Genomic DNA, 23,223 nt, shown 5'->3' on the forward strand with positions numbered 1-23,223 from the left:
GAATGTCCTTAATAAATTCCCCAATGGGAAGCAGTGTTACTTTCCCTGTGTCTCTCAGGGCACTAGACCAACCACTCACTGGGAAAACAAGTGTTGGTGCCAGAGCCTTCTGTGGGTTCCAAGGCTGCTTTTGCAGAGACAGGTACTGGAATCCTTCCGCTTGCAGCTCGGGGGTCACCCTGTATGTGCTCTGGGGGCTTGGGGCGGTCTTAGTGGGAGCAGGGCCAGGACGTTCCCCCTTGCCGGCTCACTTTTCTCCTCCCTGGCAGCCAGCTGTTCTCAGCCACAGATTACTTTCCCCTTGACTTAGCTATTTTGAGAAAGTCGCTGGGCAGGGGAACCTAAGAAATGGGAAAGCCAGCGAGGGGAGGGGTGGGTGCCTTCTGCCCCCCGGGGGGAGACGGGTGGGGCTCTGCTCTTCCAGCTTGCCCGCCCCCATGGGTCTCTCCGCTGCGCCAGGCCCTTCCCTGCGTCCTGGCCAACCTGTTCCTTCTCAGTTAGCAGGCCCATGGGGGGGGGGGTGGCGGGCAAGCACATGAGCTCGCGGGGAGGAAACGCATCTACCGCCTGAGAGACAGAAGTGACACGCGTTGACCCTCATGGGAGGACTGTAACTGATCCCCGAGCCAGAGCCCCTCAGAGCTGGAAGACACTGCAGACAGCTGAGCCCCGCCAGGTTGCCCCGCTCCCAGCAGAACTGCCCGGCACCCTCCAGGGCCAAGGTCACTGTGACGGCCTGGTGGCCACGATTTGGACCACAGGACCCCTGTGAATAGAAGGCGCCCACCTGCCTGTTGCTGATCGGGCGGGAAAGGGCAACTGTGCCAAGAGCCCATTACAGGCTGGCTGAGCCCACTGAGCCGGCCTGGTGCTAGAACCTTGATGAAGAAGACGGTGAGCGACTGGCACACTTGCATTTCCTTTCTCTGGAGTTTCAACCTAGACCCAGAGAGAGTTAGAGAGTGGGAACAGGGGTGGAAAGACAAGCGCAGTGGGAAGCCACAGTGGTCGGGGAAGCGGACAGCAGAGCAGGGCTCAGTGGGCTCCTGGGGCCCAGCTGTGCGGGGAGAGGGAGTCGGGCCTCATCCGCCCCTAGATGTTCCCACGCAGGGCGCCAGTCTCGGGCTTCTGCCTGTCCGCCTCCCGCGTTTCCACGCCGACTCTCAGAAGGAACAACCTCTGGGGGTCTTTATTTTCAACCCAAAGGAACCAATAAAGAATTCACACGGCCTGGTTTGCAGATGAGGGAATTGAGGCCAGGAGGCCATGGGTTGCCCCCCCCCTCCAGGTTACTGAGTCAGCACCTGAGTGGGCAAAGGAATCCAGGTTCCTTATCTGGAAAGTTTGCTCTCAGAGGGTGCGGTCTCAGGTACAGGGTGAGGGGAAGAGGCAGGGGTGGGTGGGGAAGGCGGTGACGGAGGCAGGGAGGGGGAGTCGAGGGTTGGTTTCCAGTTAGAGTGAGGGGCGGGAGAGGGGAGGCGGGGTTCAGGTGTTCAAACCCCCTGTCTCACGGTTATAACTAAAAACCGGTTTGTAAACAATAAGGGCCGAGTTCCAGACTTGCCCACTTGGCCACGTCCTCTCAGTGGCTGCCCCCCAGGGGGCTTTGGGAGCAGAGAGGGCATCTGTACCTGGGGACAAGGCTGGGCTGCAGGAGAAGGGGGTGAGGGAGGGGGCAGAATGAGCAGAAGTGTGCTCTGGAGGCCCCGCAGGCTGGTTTTGTGCTCGTGTGCAATGTGGGGCCCAGGCCTTGCCCCCCCACACACACACACTGAGCCCCAGGAGCGCCGCCGGGACCGCCTGCCGTCCAGCAGCTGGGGACCTGCAGAGGGCCTCGCCCGCCAGACTCAGGCCCTGCCCGGTGCCCGCGTGTCCCCGCAGGCCCATGCACCGGCCCCAGGTCGCCGTGGTGGGGGCCGGCGTGGTGGGGCTCTCCACCGCCCTGTGCCTTTCCCAGCTGGGCCCGCCGTGCACCGTCACGGTCGTCGCAGACAAGGTCACTCCTCACACCACCAGCGACGTGGCAGCCGGGATGCTCATTCCTCACACGTATCCAGGTGAGAGGGACTCGGCCTGTGGATAGGCAACGAGGGCTGTCGCGGGGACTGTGGCGGGGGCAGTGGCACAGCCAGCTGCTGGTGCATGTGCCTGCCACGCGCGGCCTACCTCTCGGGCCGCGGTCAGGCCTGCACTAGGCCGCGGCTGCTCACACTCCTTGGTGGCTCCGAGGGGCAAAGCTTCGTGTCTGGCTCGGACCACACGTCTGTGGAGCATCCTCAAGGGCCTGGGGACCATGGGACACAGGCCGCGCCTCGAGGGGCTCAGTGAGGAGCACTCACAACCCCCAGATGGGCAGCGCTCAGGGTCCCCGTCGGGACCGTAAGGGCCACCGGGTCACAAATCACTTGCAGTGGGGCTAAAGCTATCCCTTCTAGGCCCTGGACAGACCATCAGGCAGAGGTACTCGGGCAGAAAGATGCATCTTTGTTTTTGTTTCTGTTTTTTAATATGTTCCCACATCCTTTCCATTCCGTACTCTTCACTTGAAAGAGCAGCAGGCGGGAAGCAGCATCCAACAAAAACCAAAATCACCAATGAGGTTTATACTCCCTGGCTCCACTTTCTCATTCCCACTCCTTTTCTTCCTCTTAATTTTACCTTTTTAAATTATTTTTTTAATTGTTTTTTTTAAAAGCTTTTATTTACGAGACCCATAGAGATGCAGGCAGAGGGAGAAGCAGGCTGTGTCCAGGGAGCCCCATACAGGACTTGATCCCAGGACCCCAGGATCACGCCCTAAGCCGAAGGCAAGTGCCAAACCGCTGAGCAACCCAGGTGCCCCCCCCGCCCCCCTTTTTAAATCCAAGTTACTCATGTACAGGAAATAGGCCCAGGAACCCGGGCTGTTTGCAGGATGCTAGTGCGTACCTTCTGGGCACCTCTCTTGTGAGCAGAGTTCTTCTGTCCATTGTCCAGGAGCTCCTTTGCTTGCACCAGGCCCGGGCGAGTGGTCAGTAGGCCGCAGGAGAGTCGTGGAACCAACTGCAAAGACGGAGGCCCATCTGAGAGTTCATGCGGGCCGTCGAGGCCGAGCTCACCCTTCAGCTAGGCGGCCCCAAGATCAGAGTGTTTCTTCCTGATGCTTCCAGAATAAGGGCTTCAGTTTTCTCTTGGGGCTTCTTTCAGGCCACCCCAGTGATAAGAGTGATGTCTTCTGTCAGTATAGGGGGACCACAGGTGTCCCACAGGGCTGCTGTGAGGGTTAGTAAGTTAGGACGCATAAAGCAGTTAGAGCAGGCCTGGAAAGTGCTCTATTAACCACCGTTGTTGTTATTATTACCACTACTCCAGCTGCAGTTATCTTACCAGCCCTCGCGCAGGAATCCGGTCACCCGGCTTGCTTGCTCTTTCCACCGCTGAATTCGAAGTGTCCGTTCTTTAGGGATGACTCCTACAGTGTGTGAGTCGCAGCCACTATTTTGCTGTTGAAGTTTAAAATGGGAACAGGGGTCTGCGTTTCAACACAGCCCCCAGCACCCGCTTAGGTTGTTGGGGTTCAATCCATGTGAGGTCTGATTTCGCTCTTTTTGCAAGCTTATTTTCCTTCTTTATTTCTAAACCAGTGGCCCAGTCTGCAGCTTTGGAATACAGGGCTGAGCTCACATGGGCACACGATGTAAAGACGACAGCATAGACCCACTATTAAATATTGTTGGCACTTTAACAAGTGAATTGCCATAAAACCCCGCAGGCTGAGATGCCCTCATTGACCTGGGGACTTTGGGGAGCAGGATGTCTCCAGAGGCCTTTTCATCTCTACTGTGAACTCTAGGGACAGTCCTCCACGCTTACCTAGCACCTTCTCTGCATCAGGGCCCTCACGTCCTTGGTGGCTGCCCCCATTTCAGCCACCCACCCCCCGCCCAGCAGTCACTAGCCCCACCCTGGATTCTCCCTCATGACCCTTCCATAGGGATCAGATGGCCCAATTCCTCACCCTGTTTGGATTTGTCTGCACCTCTCCAGATTACGCTTGCTCTCTCTGACCACACTGGACGCTATTATTTTGGGGCTTGAACCAAAAACCCTTATTTCATCTCCGATAGGCCCACACCCTTCCGGAAGCTGGATCTGGGTCCAGCCTCTTGCAGGTGGCCACTGCAGGGATGCCTGGCTGACACGGAGCCCTGACCCACGGTGCTGTGCCAGGGAGGTGGTGCCGAGTGACCCGGGGACTCTAAGCTATTGTGTGATTCCATGGAGTGGAGGGGGGTGGAGGCAGTGGCAGCTCTGGACGGGGCTGTAGCAAGTCCTTCCCGAGGAGCTCAGCTCCATGAGACAGGCCTTGTCTCCTTGTATTGGAGGGTAAGCAACCTGGGCTTCCTATCGGTGTAGTCCGTTCTCTGTTCTGGTTGACCTGGGCCCCACAGGCCAGGAGAGAGGTTCTAAGTTCTTTCTTCTATTGTTTCAACTGTGTGGCCAGTTGGAAACTTCACTCGGCCTAAACTAACTTCTGCTCAGATTGTCAAGATCTAGAATGTATTTAGTGCCAAAGACCGCCTTCCAGATGGCTCATATGTCAGATTTTGTCCTGCTCGGCCAATTTACCCTCTGATGATTAATCTTTACATAAATACAAGTCAACAGCATGAGTCCAAAACTTTGGTTGCTGATACATTCTCCACCACAACGCGGTACCTTATCTAAATGTTCCTCCCCTGCCTCTTTGCTTTCTCCCAGTTTCTAGGAAGGGGCTTGTTTGAAGCACAGTTATCATCGCCACTTCCCTTCTGTTCACGCTTTGCTTTCCCCCATGATTACAGGCATACCCATTCCCAAGCAGAAGCAGTGGTTTAGAGAGACCTTTGATCATCTATTTGCAATTGCCAATTCTGCAGAAGCTGAAGATGCTGGTGTTCATCTGGTATCTGGGTAAGAGAGGAAATCTGAAGTTATTTTAGAATTTAGAATGATCTCAATGGACTTTAGAATTCAACATAAAATACTGTCGAGCATCTGCTGTGAGCAGAGTGCTGAACTAGACGCGGGAGGATTTTGAAGAACGTTTCAGGCTTTCCTGCAAAGAACTCAAGGGAGACAAGTTATTAGTATGTCATTATATATTATATATTAGTATATATAGTATTAGACTTTTAAAGAAAGTTTTTATTTATTTATTTTTAGAGAGAGAGTGGGTGAGTGGCGGGTGGGTGGGTACTCAAGGGAGGGGCAGAAGGAGAGGGAGAAAGAAGAATCTTAAGCGGCCTCCACAAGGAGCACAGAGCTGAATGAGGGGCTTGATCCCAGGACCCTGAGGTCATGACCTGAGCTGAAGAGTTGGTGACCTGACCAACTGAGCCACCCAGGCACCCCTATAGTATTAGACTTTTAAACAACCATTACAATTTCTCATCACAAATACTATTTTGAGTTTCCTCAGGGATTATGCAGTGATTTGCAAATATGGCCAAAAAACCATATAGCAGGTAAACACTGAGCTTGGTGTTTTTGAAATGATTTGGACATTTCTATTTGACTCTTTTTTTTTTATTATTAGATAGACAGTGTGCATGAGCAGGGGGTACTCGGGGAAGGACAGAAGGAGAGGGAGAAAGAGAGGGTGTTTTTTTTAATTTTTTAAAATATTTTATTTCTTTATTCATGAGAGACACACAGGGAGAGGCAGAGACACAAGCAGAGGGAGAAGCGGGCTCCTTATGGGGAGCCTGAAGTGGGACTCAACACCAGGACCCCGGGGTCACAACGTGAGCAGAGAGAGATGCTCAACCACTGAACCACCCAGGGGCCCCAGAAAGAGAGAATTAAGCAACCTCCACACCAGTGTGGACCCAGACTCAGGACTTGATCTCATGACTCTGAGGTCATGACCTGAGCCGAAACCAAGAGTTGGACACTTAACTGACTGAGCCACCCAGGCGCCCATCTATTTGATTCTTAATATCTGATTTGGGGGGTTCATAATTAAATGAAAGAGTTAAAAACAATCCTATTCAGCATTTCTAACGCAAACTAGCACTTAGAATATGACAATATCTTTCTATGTCTTCTTAAAAAGAGATCACTAACCATCCTGTCACTTTTAATTTATGTCTTTAATTTGTGATATAACACACATGCCATCCATCATATCCTGTGTGATAACAGAGTAATGCCCTATAGCTTTCTGAAGAGCGGAGGGTTGTTTGCTTTTTACCAAGTTCTCAAAACCACTGCATCTTTTATACTGTTGAGAAAAACCTGTCCTCCCTCCTCCTTTGCAATCCTGACATTTTCTGCTAGTGAACACACCTGCATCAGGCAGATTTCTATTCTATGCTTTTCCTCTTGCCTTCCCTCACCATCACTAACGTGTTGATGCCACTAGGTTCCCACAGTCTACACCCAGAGTAGCAACTTTGACTTCTGCTCTACCTTCTGAACATGAATTGATACTAGAACTCCAGCTGACGAATCCCATAGAAAAATTGTTCTCCTTGATTTATGACCACAATTTGGTTTTGTCCGAAACCAATGTGACCAGGATGCTTGAGTGGCTCAGCGGTTAAGCATCTGCCTTTGGCTCAGGCTGTGATCCTGGGATCCAGGATCGAATCCCACATCGGGCTTCCTGCATGGAGCCTGCTTCTCCTTCTGTCTGTGTCTCTTCCTCTCTCTTTGTGTCTCTCGTTAATAAATAAATAAAATCTTAAAAAAAAAAAAAAAACCAATGTGACCATATCTAACTCACAAACTTTGTCTCTAAGTAACTTTTGAAAATAGCCGTGTCTAAAATGTAAACATCCTTTCAAGACTAGGGTTTCACCATCATGGAAGATATTTTTAAAAATGTACTTCGAACTAGTCTAAAAGAGAGTTATTTATTTTTCTCACATGAGTGATTTTTATACCATTTGCTTCCACAAAACATAGGATTTGAATCAGTCAGATGAAGTCAAGGGCACAAATGTCCTGAGCACCTTTGGCATAAGCGTAGAGCCTTATTCATCTGTTCATCTATGCATTTCTACAAAACAATTTATTCAGCTTTCCCCAGTATCAGGTACTCCCTTAGGTATTAGTGATACAATAACAAGCAATTTAGTACATGCTGCTTAGCACATAGTAAATGCTCAGTAAATATATGTTGAGTGAATTTTTGAGGAAAAAAAAGACACAGTCCTGCCCTCATATAGCTCATGGTCTGTAGAGAAGATCCTAAATCTAACTAGTTGCAAATAGGACATGAGTTACCAAGGGAAGAGTACAGGGTACCATGGGAGTGGATATCTGGAGAATAACCTCCTCTGGGAAGTTTGAGAAGCTACCTGGGACAAAGTGATATTTCAGCAGAGACCATCCAGATGAGTATGGGTAGGTCAGTCTGGTGACACTGTAGAAGTGAAGGGGGAAGAGACAGGGTTGGGGACACAAGGGGTGGCACTCTAGGTAGAGGGAACCTCATAGGCACAGACCAGAGTCTAGGGCGACTGTGGTGTGTTGGAGAGACTGAAAAAATTCAGGCTAATGGGACCATTGAGAAATGTTATCCACTGAACCAACTGATCATGTTTATATGTCAAAAATATCCTGCCTGTAGCGTAGAGAACAGATGTGTGGAGAGAGAGAGATGGTGGTATAATCGATTAAGTGTTGACAATGTGGGGTGTGGGGGGGTGACAGTAGATGGATTTGAGGAATGCCTGAGAAGAGAGATGATGGGACTTGAGACTTGGCAGTTGGTGGCATGTGGAATGGGGGGGAGAAAGAAAGTCAACACTGGTCTGAGTCTGGCTTTGGAGCTCAGGAGGCGTAGCCCTCAGTGTGTTTAGCCTGTAGACGATGGTGAAGATAAGGGAGGGGCGATCTAGCCCAGAGAGGGTGCGCAGAATGAGGCAGCAAGAAGGCCCAGAAAGGAGCCCTGCAGTAAACGACATTCACACCTTCCCCGGGGACCCCTTTGAATAAATTACTGAGGGATATATAAATTCTGGTGTGCGAATGACCACATCATGGGCAACTAGGTACAGTAAGGTGATTTTCCTTGCTATTTTAGAGCAGCCGTGATGTACAGCTCTTATTCCTATCGATGAAAACAAACCATGGCTTGCAAATCCAAACCGAGTCCTAGCAGCTGTTGGTAGCACTACTACCGGCTGGTTAACCACCAGTAGCATTCCAGCCTCATCCACCCCGGCCATGCTGGTGGCTTAACAATAACTGGGCTCCTCTTGACGACACAGTTTCTCTTACTGATGGCATGAGGGGATGACCCACAACTTACCTCATAACTCACACTCTGCCTCCCATACGCCCACCATGGCTCGCTTCAAATTAGGTATTTTGTTCAAAATTGAGGGCAACCTTAAAACTTCTGATGGATGCTTACAACTTATGTAAAATGTTACACAAAACACCAAAACCTTTCCTCAAAAATGCCATAGTCATAAGTAAATAAAGAAAATCTGAGCAACAGCTTTGCAGAAAAAAAAAAAGAATTAAATCTAATTTTCAGAACACAACTTTTAAAATGTCTCATTCCCCCCAATGTCATGAACATTTTAAATTTAACTGCCGAACGATCTAAACCCAAGAGAATAGAAGAATAGATCTTTTTCTTTTTATGGGTATAGGAAGTGGGTTTGTAAAATGCTTTAGAGAATGTCATGGGGTTGGGGGTTCTCAGGAAATGTATTTCACAAAATTTCAGGAAATTTTTCCACTTACGTATTTGAGTTGGCAGATATTTCGGAGTGTTCCTACTGAAGAAGTGCCATTCTGGGCCGATGTGGTTCTGGGGTTTCGAAGAATGACCGAGGCTGAACTGAAGAAATTCCCCCAGCATGTGTTCGGTTACGCTTTCACGACTCTGAAGTGTGAGAGCTCTACCTACCTCTCATGGCTGGAGAAGAGGTCAGTTGAATTGGCTCCTCGCCGCCTCCTTTCTTAGTGTCATGGCCATAAGTAATTTCATAGCCACCCATAAAATATGTACAGAAAATTCCCTTGGCCCCTCAGAGCTCTTCTGCAGCCTGTGTGGTGGCTCACAACGGCCAGAGCTTTGTCAAACAATCTAAAGACAGTATTTGTGTCACAAGGAGTACGTGATACCACACTGGTGGTAACACATCCGTCTTCGAGTGCATGATGCGTGGTTCTTCTTCATGATGCATGATTTGGTCCCTCGCCTGCCAGTAAGTGAAACCTACTCACTGAAACCATATCTTAGCCTCCTCATTCGTAAAATGGAGACGTTTGGAGAGCACACTCCCAGTTCTAGAATTATATGATTTGCTCCAGTTCTTCAGATGGAGAATTACTAAGCTTACTATCAACTGTTTTGGAAATTTTTTTCTCACTAGTGATAAAGAAAATAGCTTCCATATTTTCTTTGTTATAATTAAGACCTCTACACCTGAGAGGTCTTATCTATATTAGGCAATTGCTTCCTCATCAAGTGCAGTCCAAAATACCTTGAACTTGCATTTTTTATTTGGTTTTCGGGACTTCCTGATTCCAGAGTGTTAGGAAACACATCAAGAGCACCTTTATTTGAGACACAACAATAAATCCCTCTAATTTAGTCTGGAAATTGTAAGCGTATTGAGGGTTGTGAAACACTGGCTCTTTCAACCCCCAAATCTGTATGTTTGGTACATAAATAGGGACAAAGTGAATTATTGTGTAAACATTGGATAAGTGACTTGTGGTGAGTGGTGGCACCAATGATCCGGTCCCAGGTGTGGACTATAGGGTAATTGATTCCTACAATTCATTAATCCCACAATTCTGTGCTCAGCATCTATGTCTTGAACCCGGCCCTGTGCTAGAAGCTGGTCAAAAAAAAAAAAAATGTGATCACTCTTCTTAAGGAATTGAGAGTCTAGTAGGGGTGATGGTGTGCGTGTGTGTGTATGTGCATCTACGTGTGTGTTTATACATGTGAATTAACAATTACAGTAACTTGCATGGATTGCACAGATTTTGAGGGTGGATTGGGAGCACAGAGGAGGGAGCCTAAGTCTGTTAGGCTCATGTCAGGAGCCGTATGGTAGGTACCTCTTGTAGCTTGATAAGTGCTCTTCTCACTTTTACCTATTAGCAGTTCATAGGGGATATTTTCCTTTTGTGAGTCCCAGTTTTCACTAAACTCATTCTTTTATGCCTTGTTCACTGGGCCTTAAACCGTGTTTGCATGCTCAATTCGAACCTGTAGACATCAGCCCACTAAATGAACATTTCGAGCCATCGCGCGATGAAGTTGCCCACCAGCCGATAGTCAAGTTGCAGCAGCACCACAATCTTTCCCTCCGGGGCAATGTTGTACAGTTTTCTTTTTCTTTTTAAAAGATTTTATTTATTTATTCATGAGAGACACACACAGAGAGAGAGAGAGAGAGGCAGAGACACAGGCAGAGGGAGAAGCAGGCTCCATGCAGGGAGCCCGAAGTGGGACTCGATCCTGGGTCTCCAGGATCATGCCCTGGGCTGAAGGCAGGCGCTAAACCGCTGAGCCACCGGGGCTGCTCCTACAGTTTTCCTTCTTGTCCTTGGATTATAAAAATGACCGAGAATAGAAAATTGAAAATGTTAATGCTAGTGACTTGAGATGGCGATATCATATGCTTTATCTTAATTAAACTCAGATAAAGGGGAATTATTAGGCGTGCCACAAGTGGCAGGGCTTTACCGTCATTCTGGTACGTCATTTTCTTGGATTATGATAAGAAAAAAAATGGAAGAAAGTGTGCAAGCTGTTGAGTCTAACGAGTGAGGTGTCATTGGAGACTTTTATCATTTGAGGCTGAAGTTTCATTATTACCCCCAAGTCTATTGTTTGGCTTTTGTGTCTTGGGACTTTTTTCCTCCGTGTCAGGAAGCTCTAGAAAACCTGGCTGGATCCTTGTGGTCTTCTGCAGATGCGGGGAAGCGGGGAGCCTGCAGAGTGTTTGTTCTCCATCCCAGACACTGGTGAGGGCTGGCTTCTCCGTGTGGAAATGGTGGGGGTCAGGGATGCTAATGGACACGGAAATGATGGAAGCGGATGAACTTGTATAACCCTTTACCCCGATTCCTAACAGTTTAAATGCTGTTCCCACTCTCTCCCTCATATATATATGCACATTTTCCCCTAGAACCATTTAAGAGTAAGTTGCAGACATGCTGCCCTATGATTTCTAAATATTGCCATTATATTTTCTAGGAGCAAGGAAATTCTTTTACATAAGCAGAGTACTATGATAAAAATCTTGGTATTTGTATTGAAGCTGTAATCTCTGGACCTTATTCATATGTTACCCCCAAAAAAGACCCAGTGAGGTCCTTATATAGATACACCTGATATCTAAACACGATCAAATCCGCGGTCACACATTACATTTACTTGTCACACCTCTTTAGTGGTCTTTCTCTCGTATGACCTTTATGGCTTTGAAGAGTGCAAACCAGTTGCTTGGTAGGACATCTCTCACTTGGGGTTTGTCTGAGATTTCCTCATGATCAAATTGAGGTTATATGTTTTTGGTGGAACTCCACAGAAGGAATGTTGAATCCTTAGAGGCATCATATCAGGGGGCACATGGTGTCAGTTTGGCCTCCTTCCGGTGATGTTAACTTTGATCACTCGGCCTGCCAGTTATCTCTAGTGTGAAGTTACCACTTTTTCCCTTTGTAATTACTAAATGCTTGGCCAAGATTCACCTTGAAATCGTGTAAATACTCTGTTCCTCATCCAAACTTTCACCTGTTAGTTTTAGCATCCATTCATGATTCTTGACTCCATCATGACTGTAATGTTGGCCAAATGATCATTTCTTTTTATTTATTTATTTATTTATTTATTTATTTATTTATTTATTTATCTGATGGGGAATGAGCACATGGGAGAGGGGAACAAGAGGAGGAGTGGGAGTAGGTGCAGGAGGAGGGGGAAAGGATCTCAAGCAGGCTCCCTGGACTCCGGGCTCATCTCACAACCCTGAGGTCATGACCTGAGCTGAAACCAAGAGTCAAAGAGCCACCCAGGTGCCCCGCCAGGGGATAATTTCTAACTCCTTCTATGTTTAGTTTGCTTCCCCCTAAAAGGAAAACCTTTCTCCACCCCTATATTTATTCAATCATTGATTTATATCACCATGGGCATAGGAATTCCTATATTAATCAGTGCATTATAATCTATTACTCTTATTATTTATTTTGAGGTTCAAATTGCCTAAGATTTGGCCAGTGGGAGTCCCTTCAGGCTGCTCTTGTGTCTTTTTGACATGTCTGCCTCTCTCCTCTCTCTCATTCTCTCTCTCTCTTGCACTTTCTTACTTTTGGGCACAACAACATTCCACGCACTCCAATTGTGAGAAGAAAAACATTTTCTTTTCATGAATATTTCCTTCCATCTTTTCCTTAAAACAAACCCGACACAACGCTACATTTTAAATTTATATATTCAGTGGAGACCTAAGCTGCTTTTAACTCTGCCTCCCTTCTACTTCCCTTTGTTCCCTGAAATTTCCTTCTGTTGTGATTTTGGGGTGTAGAGAATACACCCAACATCAGACCCTCTCCTACCGCGTCCAGCCTGAGACAAGAACACACACAGGAGCCCACACTGGTACATGTGAACATTTAAAAGTTCCACATCAAGCTAACAAACCATTAAATAAAATATCATTTATCCTTTTACTTTAACAAATGGGACTTGCAACCACCCAAAAGGTCAAGTTCTCATTTAGAATTCTTGGATTCTCAGGAGTGCTGCACGTGAACATGGTGGCAGGGGGGTCTAGGTACATGCCACGAGGCACCCTAGTCTGTGCACCCAAGCTCTATTCATACTCCCCCACCCCTGAAAATAGGTGTCCTTCGGCCACCCCTTGGGGAAGGGTGCACACAGTGGCATGGTCTGCCCCTCGGAAGAAGACAATGCAGGCAGGCCCTGGAAGTAGGGAGAAAATGTGGGGATCATGGGTTCCCAGCTCATGGACTGGAAGTGACGGCGGAGGGCTCTTGCTGGGTGCATCCCTTGGCCCCACATACTCATTTTTTCATGCACAGCTGGAGGAGGGCCACAGTGGGGTCCTCTAAGTGGCTCAGTGGAAGGGAAGTACAGTTCAGGCCAGCCAAGGTAACCTCTAAGTCCTAGAAATAGTCTTGAGCTTATAGTAATTAGGTGTGTGTGTGTGCATGTGCATGTAGTTTCTCCTAATTTTTCAATGAAGCATTGGGTATAAAGTCTAGACAGAAAACTTAAATAGAAATTCTTCCTGGAAGAGAGGGTGCATTGCTTTCATTTTGCTTAAGTAAGAGCTGAATGGTAGATAAGGTCCTTGGAAGATGGGGAGTTTTGTGGGGGCAGAGGGAGCCTTGTCTCCAGCCCCCGGAACAAGTGGCATTGCTACAGGAGGGAGCAGAGGCAGGGAGGCCAGCCTCACCCCCACTGTCTCTGTCCCTCCTCTGAGGAGTCTTTCTAAGCCTCCCGGTTTGCCCTGGGGCTGCCCTGGGTGGGCAGTGGGAAGCTCCAGGTGGGCGAGGGGCATCCCCAGGCTGACCCAGTGAGGCCCAGTCCCCAGCACGGCCCCCATCCCAGCCACCCTCCCCCTCTGGCTGGGAAGAAATGGCTTAGCTCTGGGGCCCCCCTCAACCGCTTTCACATGGAGACAAATAGTATCTGACGATTTGTTCTCCCTGCTTCTAAAGTATCAGGAAAACAGGCCCCTTATTTCCATAACAACCTAATTCTCAGGCCTAATCTCTAACAGGGGGGTGAAGACCTGGGAGAAATCCCGCTGCCTTCTCACGAGTTGGAGGCCTGCCGTCAGCATTTCACTCTACTTAAAATAGCCTGGAGTCAAGTGGTACTTGGTGCCCGTGGGAGCCGCGTCCTGACAGCGATGCCACTGGCCTGAGGACCAGTGGGCTGGGGTTCCTGCCTTGGAGCACGCTGCTTCCTGTCTGTTTTTAGGTGACAGCGTCAGGGAGAAGAGGCCTGAGGGGCAGCTCCTGTCCCCCCTTGCGTCCTGGGGAGGTCTCCGTCAGCCCATTTGTTTCACACACACACACACACACACGTCCACCACGACAGGGGGCTGGGACGTGAGTGCCTCAGACAAAGACAGTGCACACACCCTTGTCCTCCCAACCCCATCCCGCCCTCGCAGCACCGTCTTGTGCCCCTCACACCTTCCTCTTCCTCTCACCCCAGCCCCTGCAAGACAGGTCTGCACAGGTAGCACACAGGGCCTCCACCCTGTGGAGATCAGCCGTCCTCTTCCCTCAGGGCCGGACATCTGGCCAGAAGGCCAACGTGAGGGAGGAAGGCAGCCACATGTCCCCTTTCCTCCTGAGGGAGGCTTCGTTGGGCAAGAACTAACTCCTCCATGCCCAAGGCAGCCCTCCCAGGGGAGGATTTCAAGCCAAGGGGGAGGCAGGGCTGTGTTGAGTTGGGGTGAGGGGGTGGGCCCCCCCGGGCTCACCCCGTGGGCTCTCCTCCACCGGGGCCACCCCAGCGGGGAGTCACACAATCCCTGCTTGTTCCTCGCACCCAGGGTCTGCTGTGTTACCTCCTACACCCCTTCTACACAATGTGAGTGTTCAGCCTACACTGTTCTGACTCAAAAACAGGCTTTTCACTCAGCAAGACACACACACAACAATGTCTCCGTCCTAAGCTCTATGCTTCTGAAATAATATAAACTTCCAGGAAGGACCAAAAAAAAAAAAATGTTTTTAACCACAACTGGGGTCGTTAGCTTTTTCTTCAAAGAACAGAAGGGATCGTCTCCTTGTCAAAAAGAAAAGAGAGAAAGAAAGAAAGAAACCATGCCTGATAATATCCAGAACAAACAAAAGAACAAAAACCCCTCCGAGGTTGAATCAGCCATGCAGATCATGTTTTATATCCTCAGCCAGTGGAGTCAGATTCTGCTGCTTTTTACTTGCCCCTTCCAGGAAATGAATCAGAGAGGCAGTAAGTCAACCGAGCCTGTCTCTTTGCCAGGCGTCCTACCTAAATAAATCATTCCGGCTGGATCAAGATCCTCCTGCCTTTGACATCATCCGAAGAGCTGGGCGCCCCATTTCTGTGCCGGGGACCCTATAGCCTAGGTACATTGCTTTCTCTTGGGAGGCCACGCTTTATACTGTGGCCCCGATGAGGCCTGCACCCGCAGCACTGACCACACCGAGCTTCCTTCCCGCTGGGGTAACAAGGCCTCAGGGTTACTCTCCCTGCCTCCCATCCCCTGTAGCTTCTGTACCCCCCCTTGGCCTGAGTCGCAGCAGTGCCTCTGAAAAACACCTTGTGTGACCCCCCCTGCACCTGGACAGAAATAGGGACCGTGCATCAGGAACGGGACGGATGGACCCTGCCTTAGACACGTCCAGCCTGCGAAGGTGCCTTCCTGCGCGTAGCAGGCAGAGCCCGGCTTCCCCAAGATGAACATGCCCTTCGCTGCTGGGGCTCAGCTGCCCTTTCCCAGGCGTCTAGATATTTCTGCCCCGACCCAGCACCTGCCACCTTGAGCCAGAGCAGCCGTGGACAAATGACGGTCCCAGACGCACGTCTAACTCGAGCCCCCCCCCCCCCCTTGGCTGCCTGGCCTCGAGGATCAAGTGGGAGGTTCCAGCCGGGAAGGTGCAGGATGACAGTGGCAAGGAGGTGAGCAGGGAGGAGGTGGAGGCTGCGGGCAGGCCTCAGGGCAGCTCCACGGGCGCACCAGGTCCCTGAGGCCCTAGCTGCCGGCCGCCTCGGGGGTGCAGCTGTCCCCTCCAGGGCCACCCTGCTCAGAGAAACCCTGGGCCCCATCCACCAGGGGTGCAGAGGCTGCCCTTCCCCAGAAGAGAGCGGGGAGCGGGTAATCCAAGTCCAGGGAGTGGTCCAAGCAGGGATGGCTATTCTGACAAGTGGGAGATGGAAAGCGGTTGGTTTGTTGGAATACGCATCGCAAGGAAATGAGGGGGTGGGGTACGGCCTCAGATGAGATCATGTCGTCGGGTCAAATTAGACTATTATAAAAGGCAAGAAATCCCACATAGTCTTCACTCAGATTCCCCAAACCTCAAACTTGCAGATGTGCTTTATCCTTTTCCCTCTAAATAGATACCTTTCTTTCCTGAACCATTTGAGAGTAAACTGCAGATGTGATGCCCCCTTTACCCCAAATACTGAATACGTATTTCTTAAACCCAAGGCCATTCTCTTACATAACCAACGTCAACTTATCAGAATGAGGGCATTAAGTTCACATGGGTACATTTCTGAAACCTACAGACCTTATTCAGGTAGGTTTCTCTGAATTTTTCCAATTGTCCCAATAATACACATTGCAGCAAAAGAAAATCCAGGATCGTATAGCATATATTGCAGATATACATGTATTTACTTTATATATTTATATATGTGTGTGGGTCTATGTGTGTGTGTATATATATAATATATGCAAATAGATAGATATAAATGTATCTGTGTAGATATATATTCATTAGAAGCGAGTGACTAGGTTCAGCCCACATTCAAAGGGAGGGGAATTAGGCTTTAGGCTTGAAGGGTTCAAAGAATTTCTGAGGATATTTAGAAAACACCACCATTGATCCTCTGAGCACAAATTGTTCACATTCCTACCACATGCAAAATGTGCATATATATATATATTGAAAAGCTATTATAAGCTATCTTAGGTATAGCTGCATTAAGTGTCCCTAGGATGGAACAGCGGACTTCTTCTCTCTTTACCCTATATTTTTATGCTTTATTAGTTGTATGACCTAGTCTTTGCTTCAAACTTTTATTTAAAGTCTAGTTAACGTACAGTATAATATAGGTTTCAGCAGTAGAGTTCAGTGATGCATCACTTACAAACAACACCCAGTGCCCATCCCGACAAGGGCCCCCCTTAGTACCCATCACCCAGCTAGCCCATCCCCTGCACCCACCTCCTGTTAACCCTCAGTTTGTTCTCTATAGTTGAGAGTTTCTCTTACGATTCGCTTCCCTCTCTTTTCCCCCCTTCCCTTATGTTCATCTGTTTCATTTCTTAAATTTCCACATATGAGTGAAAGCATATGTTGTCTTTCTCTGACTTATCTCACTCAGCATAATACTCTCTAGCTCTATCCATGTCACTGCAAATGGCAAGATACCATTCTTTTTGATGGCTGAGTAATATTCCAGTGTGTTTGTGTATGTGTGCGTGCGTGTGTGTATACATATACCACGTCTTCTCTATCTATTCATCAGTCGGTGGACAACTGGGTTCTCTCCATAGTCTGGTGATTGTTGATAATGCTGCTGTGAACATCGGGGTGCATGTACCTCCTTGAATGAGTATTTCCATATCCTTTTGGGTAAATACCTATTAATGCAATTGGTGGGTTGTAGGGGAGCTTTATTTTTAACTTCTGGAGGGAACGGTGGACTTTTTCTGTGAATCTGTGTGCATAGTACTATTTGCCAAGTGAGATTTTAAATTAGGTTTCCTTTTTACCACATTTTGAAATATACTGGACATAGTTAATTTTCTGATCACTGTTATTAAGGTGTCATGCTTTCGGCTTGAAGCAAGGATTAATTTTTTTAATTGACCATGTCTAATATTGCATACAAAATACATAACACAATGCTTAGCAAAGCCAACCCTTCCCCCCACCCAGGTTCTTGGCCACCATCCTCTCCCAGCCTCCTTGCATCTCTCTGCATCTCTAGTGATGGTTTCCTAGCTCTTCACTCTTTCTCTCCACTCGAAGCTAACCTCATATCAGTGGCTCAAAAACTCAATGCTGTTTTCCTCATTCCAACGAACTTTCTACCAGCAGTGGGGAGAATTGTCCTTTTTCTCGCTCTGACAACTGGGGTTCCACTGCATGGCAGCCCTGCTCAGGCCTGACTCTCACCAATTCTCTTCAAGTCCGTCCCCTCAAGCTCTGGCCCTCGCCTTCTAATGAGAATGTTCCAGCCAGTGTGAGGAGCAGCTGGGGAACAGACACCATGTCATCCCCTCTTCTCTCTACCCTCCTTGGTGGGGATCGGTTTTCCAAAAGCAGTCTGGTTTGCAGGGAAGCATCCTGGCCTTCATGCAATCATTTACCCTCTTACCCCATAGTCATCTTGGATCCTTAGACGAGACTTTTTGCTTTCTTTTTTTTAAAGATTTTATTTATGTATCCATGAGAGACAGAGAGAGAAGCAGAGACACAGAGGGAGAAGCAGGCTCCCTCCGGTGAGCCCCATGTGGGACTCGACCCCAGGACCCCGGGATCACGCCCTGAGCCCAAGGCAGACGTTCAACCCCTGAGCCACCCAGGCATCCTAAGAGTTTTTACTTTGTATTTGTCTAATCTACAGACCTATTTGGATAATATTCCCAGATTAAAGGTACAAGCTATTAAGATGTTACCAAAGGGAGTGATAAAATGTCTACCTTTGGCAAGATGAAAAGTGCTCAAAAAATTTAAATAAGAAAAACACTGTTCCCCTCCTCCCCAGCTTCTATTCATTAGGTTCCCCAAACAATTTAGGGTGTAAGTGTCAGCAGGCGAATTCCAGGAGCACATGGTTCCAGGGCAGTATCTTGGCCCTGCTGCTCCCATCGTTTTTGTCTCTGCTGGGCTGCACCCCACATCCTGCCCTGAACTCCTGCTCCCAGTTCCCTCCTGAGCTCTATGCCCAGTGCTGTGGTCAAAGCAGCCCCATCCCTCGTATTAGAGCTCACAAGGACCCCTGTCTTTCTCCTGTGTCCCGTTTCCCTCAGTGAGTCTCCCCGCTGAACCCCCACCTCCCTATATCAGGAGGGAGGATTCCTCTCTTACCTGGCTTAGGCTGTGGCAGGGATGGGAGGTGGGGTGCAGGAAGGCCTCCAGTCCCATGAGAAGGAAGAGGATGAGGGGACTCCCCTTTGCTTCTGGAAGGTAGTGTGTGTGTGTGTGTGTGTGTGTGTGTGTGTGTGTGTGAGTGTGTGTGTAGAAGCACTTAGTGGAGCCCCATCCCTCTCAAGGCTACATCTGCTCAATTTCCCTCTTGCTGAAATGCCCAGTGAGTTGAAGGAGGGGCTCTAACGACAACCACCCCCCATGTTTATGCATCAGGCTGACACAGTCCTGCGGAGGGCTGACTTTTAGGCTTGGTGAAGGTGGGCACTTTTGGCTTTTAGAGAGATGACCAGAAGACATTGGTCGGGGTCTGTTTAGTGACCACAAATTCTTGAGTTCCCCGTCCCACCTTTCCTCAAGGTAGGGTGGGACAAGGCATTCTTCCCATCTAGAATGAGGTCTTGCTCAGTTGCAGGAAGCCCTACGGGGAAAGTCACCCTGCCTATACCCACCCCCCAACCATGTCATTCAAAACCTCTAGGATAAAATAACTACCTCATGTGGTTGTAAAAGTGCTGGGTCACCCAACCTACAGCTTCTAGGTCTGGTTTCCTCCTACACCCTGGTGCCGCCTGATGCATCACCCGTGGGATAACAGTAGAGATGGGGCATCACCACAGGGTTGCATGGCAACAGTGTGAGGATGACGGGTCCCCGGCACATTCAGTAAGTTCCACCCTGGGGACTCAGCACAGCAAGCTTGCCAGGCCTTTCCAACAGCCCAACCACGGATAATTTCAGAAGTCTCCAGGTAGAGTGGACTTCCATCAGTAGCGACCAGGAGGAGACCGTGAAATGGAAGAGAAGGGCATTTGCGTTTGTTGAATTCTTACATAATCTTTATTAAAAAACCCTGTGGACTCAGCATTCTTACCCCACGATAATAGGTGAGGAAACAAGTTCAGTTCAGTCCAGTCACCAGGCTGGTAAAATTCCTTTATTTGTCTGAATTAGGAAAAGAATTGGGTTTTAATTAGAATAGTTGGAACGCAGGGCACAATGTTTGATTATCAACACGTGGAATCCGCAATCTATTACTAGCAAAATCAAGATAATGTTCAAATAATAATCAGTGTAAAACATTTTTTGAAGCCCGAATGTCATTCTTACAGGCTAATAAACCATTGAATGTAAGTGATAGATGGGTGTGCAAAGCAGGGAAACCCCTGGACAAGATATCGGGTCTTGTATTTTGTGGTAACATAGCAACGGCACCCTTTCCTGCTGCCCCCCCACTAAAAAAAATTACTGAGGAACTACAGTGTGTTAGGGGATCTATCAGACTTTTCCCAGATGCTGTCTCACTTCATTTTCACAAGGGATCTATGAAGTCAGTGCTGGTATCTCCAAATTATGGATGGAGAATGAAAGGTCACAGAAATTAAATAACCTGACCAAGGTTTTATGATTGGTAAAGGGGAGAGTGCGCCTCAACTCTTTTTAAAAGTTTTTTCTTTACAGTCATTGTTTTAAAGAATACTAACACGTCGCAATATGTTGGCCAGTATTACCACGAAATTCATAGATGAATATATTAAAACTAATGCTAGTGAACTGTACACCTAAAAATGAGTGAGTACACCTAAAAATTCAACAAAGTGAATTTATGTTATGTGTATTTTACCACAATTAAAAAAAAAGATTTACAAGACCTAGATAAGCCATTTCCCTTAAAAAGTTGATTTATTCATTTTAGAGAGAGAGAGAGAGAGCCCACACGTGTGAGAAAGAGCGAGGTGGGGGGCAGAGGGGGAGGGAGAGAAGCAGACCCTCTGCTGAGCTGGGAGCCCAATCCTGTGGGGCTCCATCCAATGACCCCGAAATCACAACCCCAGTGGAAACCAGGAGTCCCACACCCAACCTACTGAGCCAGCTGGATGCTCCAAGCCATTTCTTCTTCTCCTTCTCCTTCTCTCTTCAGATTTATCAATTTATTCATGATAGACACAGAGGGAGAGAGAGGCAGAGAGAGAAGCAGGCTCCATGCCGGGAGCCTGACATGGGACTTGATCCCAGGACTCCAGGATCGCACCCCGGGCCAAAGGCCAGCGCTAAACCGCTGAGCCACCCAGGGATCCCCCAAGCCATTTCTTTTTGATATCGATATACTTGGTCCAAAATATCATTGTCAACCACAACTACTACTGCATCTGCGGCAAATACTTTGCATTCCTCTCACGCTAACATTCCTGCGATAGACATAAAGTGGGGAATGGGACCCCTGTTCCAAACATCTAGTTGGGGAGACTTTAATAACGCAAGGGAACATGCAAGAGTTAACAATAGGAGACAAAATGTCTATGGCTACAAATTGAGGTGCCAAATGAACAGCATAAAAAAATGCTCTGGGATTTAAAACACGGATTAACTTAGTGTTGATTGAGCATCTAGTATGATCTAGGAACTTACAAAACGTAAAAAGGACAGCACATTTCTTTCGTTTTGACATTTTATTTTTTTTTTTAATTTTTATTTATTTATGATAGTCACACAGAGAGAGAGAGAGTCAGAGACACAGGCAGAGGGAGAAGCAGGCTCCATGCACCGGGAGCCCGATGTGGGATTCGATCCCGGGTCTCCAGGATCGCGCCCTGGGCCAAAGGCAGGCGCCAAACCGCTGCGCCACCCAGAGATCCCTCGTTTTGATATTTTAAAAAGGATTTTTATTTATTCATGAGAGATACACACAGAGAGAGGCAGAGACACAGGCAGAGGGAGAAGCAGGCTCCCTGCAGGGAGCCGAGGTGGGACTCGATCCCTGGACCTTGGGATCACGCCCGGAGCCAAAGGCAGATGCTCAACCACCGAGCCCCCCAGGGGTCCCTAAGATAATTTTTTTTTTTCAAAAAGAGAAGGTTACCATTTGGGTAAGTCCATACACATCATATTTGCTTGCAAGTGCATAGACCGTCTCTGCAAGGGCACCCCGGGAACTGGAAACGGGTGGGCCCAGGTTGAGAAGGGGACCCCGGGGTCACGCCCCGGGCGGAAGGCAGAGGCTCCACCGCTGAGCCCCCCAGGGGTCCCCCGTTTTGGACCTTTGGAACGGGGCTTCATTTCGCCTGCAGTTTCGGAGGCAGTGGCTGGCCGGGCCCCGGGGGGGGGGGGGGGACCTTCCCCACCGTCCCCGGGAGGGGGGCTGCGGGGCGCACTGATGGTCCCTCTCCTTCCTCCCAGGTTAAGAGCAAGCGGGGTCCCGATCGTCAGCCGGCGCCTGGGAGACCTGTGGGAGCTGCACCCCGCCTTCGACGTCGTGGTCAACTGCTCGGGCCTGGGCAGCCGGCAGCTGGCGGGCGACGCCGAGGTCCTCCCGGTGCGCGGCCAGGTGCTGCGCGTGCGCGCCCCGTGGGTGAAGCACTTCATCCGCGAGGGGGCCGGGCTGACCTACGTCTATCCGGGCGCCTCCGACGTGGTGCTGGGCGGGACGAGGCAGGAGGGGGACTGGGACCTGCGCCCCGATGCCCAGACCAGCCGGGACATCTTCTCCCGTTGCTGCGCCCTGGAGCCGTCGCTGCGCGGGGCGGCCGGGCTGCGGGAGCACGTGGGCCTGCGGCCGGGCGGGCGCGGGGTGCGGCTGCAGGCGGAGCGGGTGCGCGGCGCGGCGGGGACGCTGCGGGTGGTCCACCACTACGGCCACGGCGGCGGCGGCGTCGCGGTGCACTGGGGCGCCGCCCTGGAGGCCGCAAGGCTGGCCCGCAGCTGCGCCCCCGCGGCCCCCGCGCCCCCCGCGGCCCCCGCGCCCAGGTTGTAGCCGCCCCCACCCGCCCCGCTGAGCGCCCGCAGGGGGTCCCCCAACTGTCCCGTCGCACGCACGCAGGCTTCCTTAGCTGCTCTCTTTTGGTCTCAAAATTGCAAATGCTCCGTACGAATCAGGGCTAGGAGTCCAACCCACGAGCCACGCACAGCTGGGCTCAAGCAGAGGCCTAACCACCCAGCGGGCCATGACTCTACTTTTGTTAAGAATACTTGTTCCAGGGACCCCCGGGGGGCGCAGCCGTTGGCGCCTGCCTTGGGCCCAGGGCGCGTCCTGGAGGCCCGGGATCGAGTCCCGCGTGGGGCTCCCTGCATGGAGCCTGCTTCTCCCTCCTCCTGTGTCTCTGCACCCCCCCCCCTATGTCTATCACAAATAAATAAATAAATCTTAAAAAAAAAAAAGAATACTTGTTCCAGGGCCGCCCGACTGGGGGCGGGGGTGGGCTCAGCAGGTTAGCGCCCCCTTCAGCCCAGAGCGTGATGCTGGAGACCCGGGTTAGAGTCCCACGTCGGGCTCCCTGCATGGAGCCTGCTTCTCCCTCGGCCTGTGTCTCTGTCTCTCTCTGTGTGTGTCTCTCATGAAAAAACAAATAAAATCTTAAAATAAAATAAGTA

General features: G+C 49.6%; 2 protein-coding genes across 3 annotated transcripts in view; both read left to right on the top strand.

Annotated features, from left to right (window-relative positions):
- DDO (D-aspartate oxidase) lies at positions 1–22,976 on the top strand. 2 transcript variants are annotated; one of them, XM_041726563.1, is made up of 5 exons: positions 1–142; positions 1,882–2,057; positions 4,824–4,932; positions 8,734–8,910; positions 22,033–22,976. In XM_041726563.1, the coding sequence occupies exons 1-5, from the start codon at positions 3–5 to the stop codon at positions 22,604–22,606; spliced, it is 1,176 nt and encodes a 391-aa protein (XP_041582497.1). In that variant the 5' UTR covers positions 1–2; the 3' UTR covers positions 22,607–22,976. The 2 variants fall into 2 exon arrangements, with proteins under 2 accessions (XP_041582497.1, XP_041582506.1); XM_041726572.1 differs by lacking the exon at positions 1–142 and adding an exon at positions 364–894.
- Positions 8,780–23,223, top strand: part of METTL24 (methyltransferase like 24) — a 137,067-nt gene continuing 122,623 nt past the window's right edge. The window contains exon 1 of the mRNA XM_041726544.1: positions 8,780–8,910. Within this exon, the coding sequence (XP_041582478.1) occupies positions 8,896–8,910 (15 nt within the window). The 5' untranslated portion in view covers positions 8,780–8,895. The remainder of the gene's footprint in view (positions 8,911–23,223) is intronic.

This window comes from Vulpes lagopus, chromosome 1 (genome assembly GCF_018345385.1).
Source record: "Vulpes lagopus strain Blue_001 chromosome 1, ASM1834538v1, whole genome shotgun sequence".
Classification (NCBI taxonomy): Eukaryota; Metazoa; Chordata; class Mammalia; order Carnivora; family Canidae; genus Vulpes; species Vulpes lagopus.

Excerpts from the sequence above, each read along its gene's own strand:
- DDO (XM_041726563.1), top strand. The coding sequence starts at position 3 with ATGTCCTTAATAAATTCCCCAATGGGAAGCAGTGTTACTTTCCCTGTG. Across the intron at positions 143-1,881 it reads GGCTGCTTTTGCAGAGACAG|GCCCATGCACCGGCCCCAGG; the intron begins GTACTGGAATCC and ends GTGTCCCCGCAG. Across the intron at positions 8,911-22,032 it reads CTCTCATGGCTGGAGAAGAG|GTTAAGAGCAAGCGGGGTCC; the intron begins GTCAGTTGAATT and ends CCTTCCTCCCAG.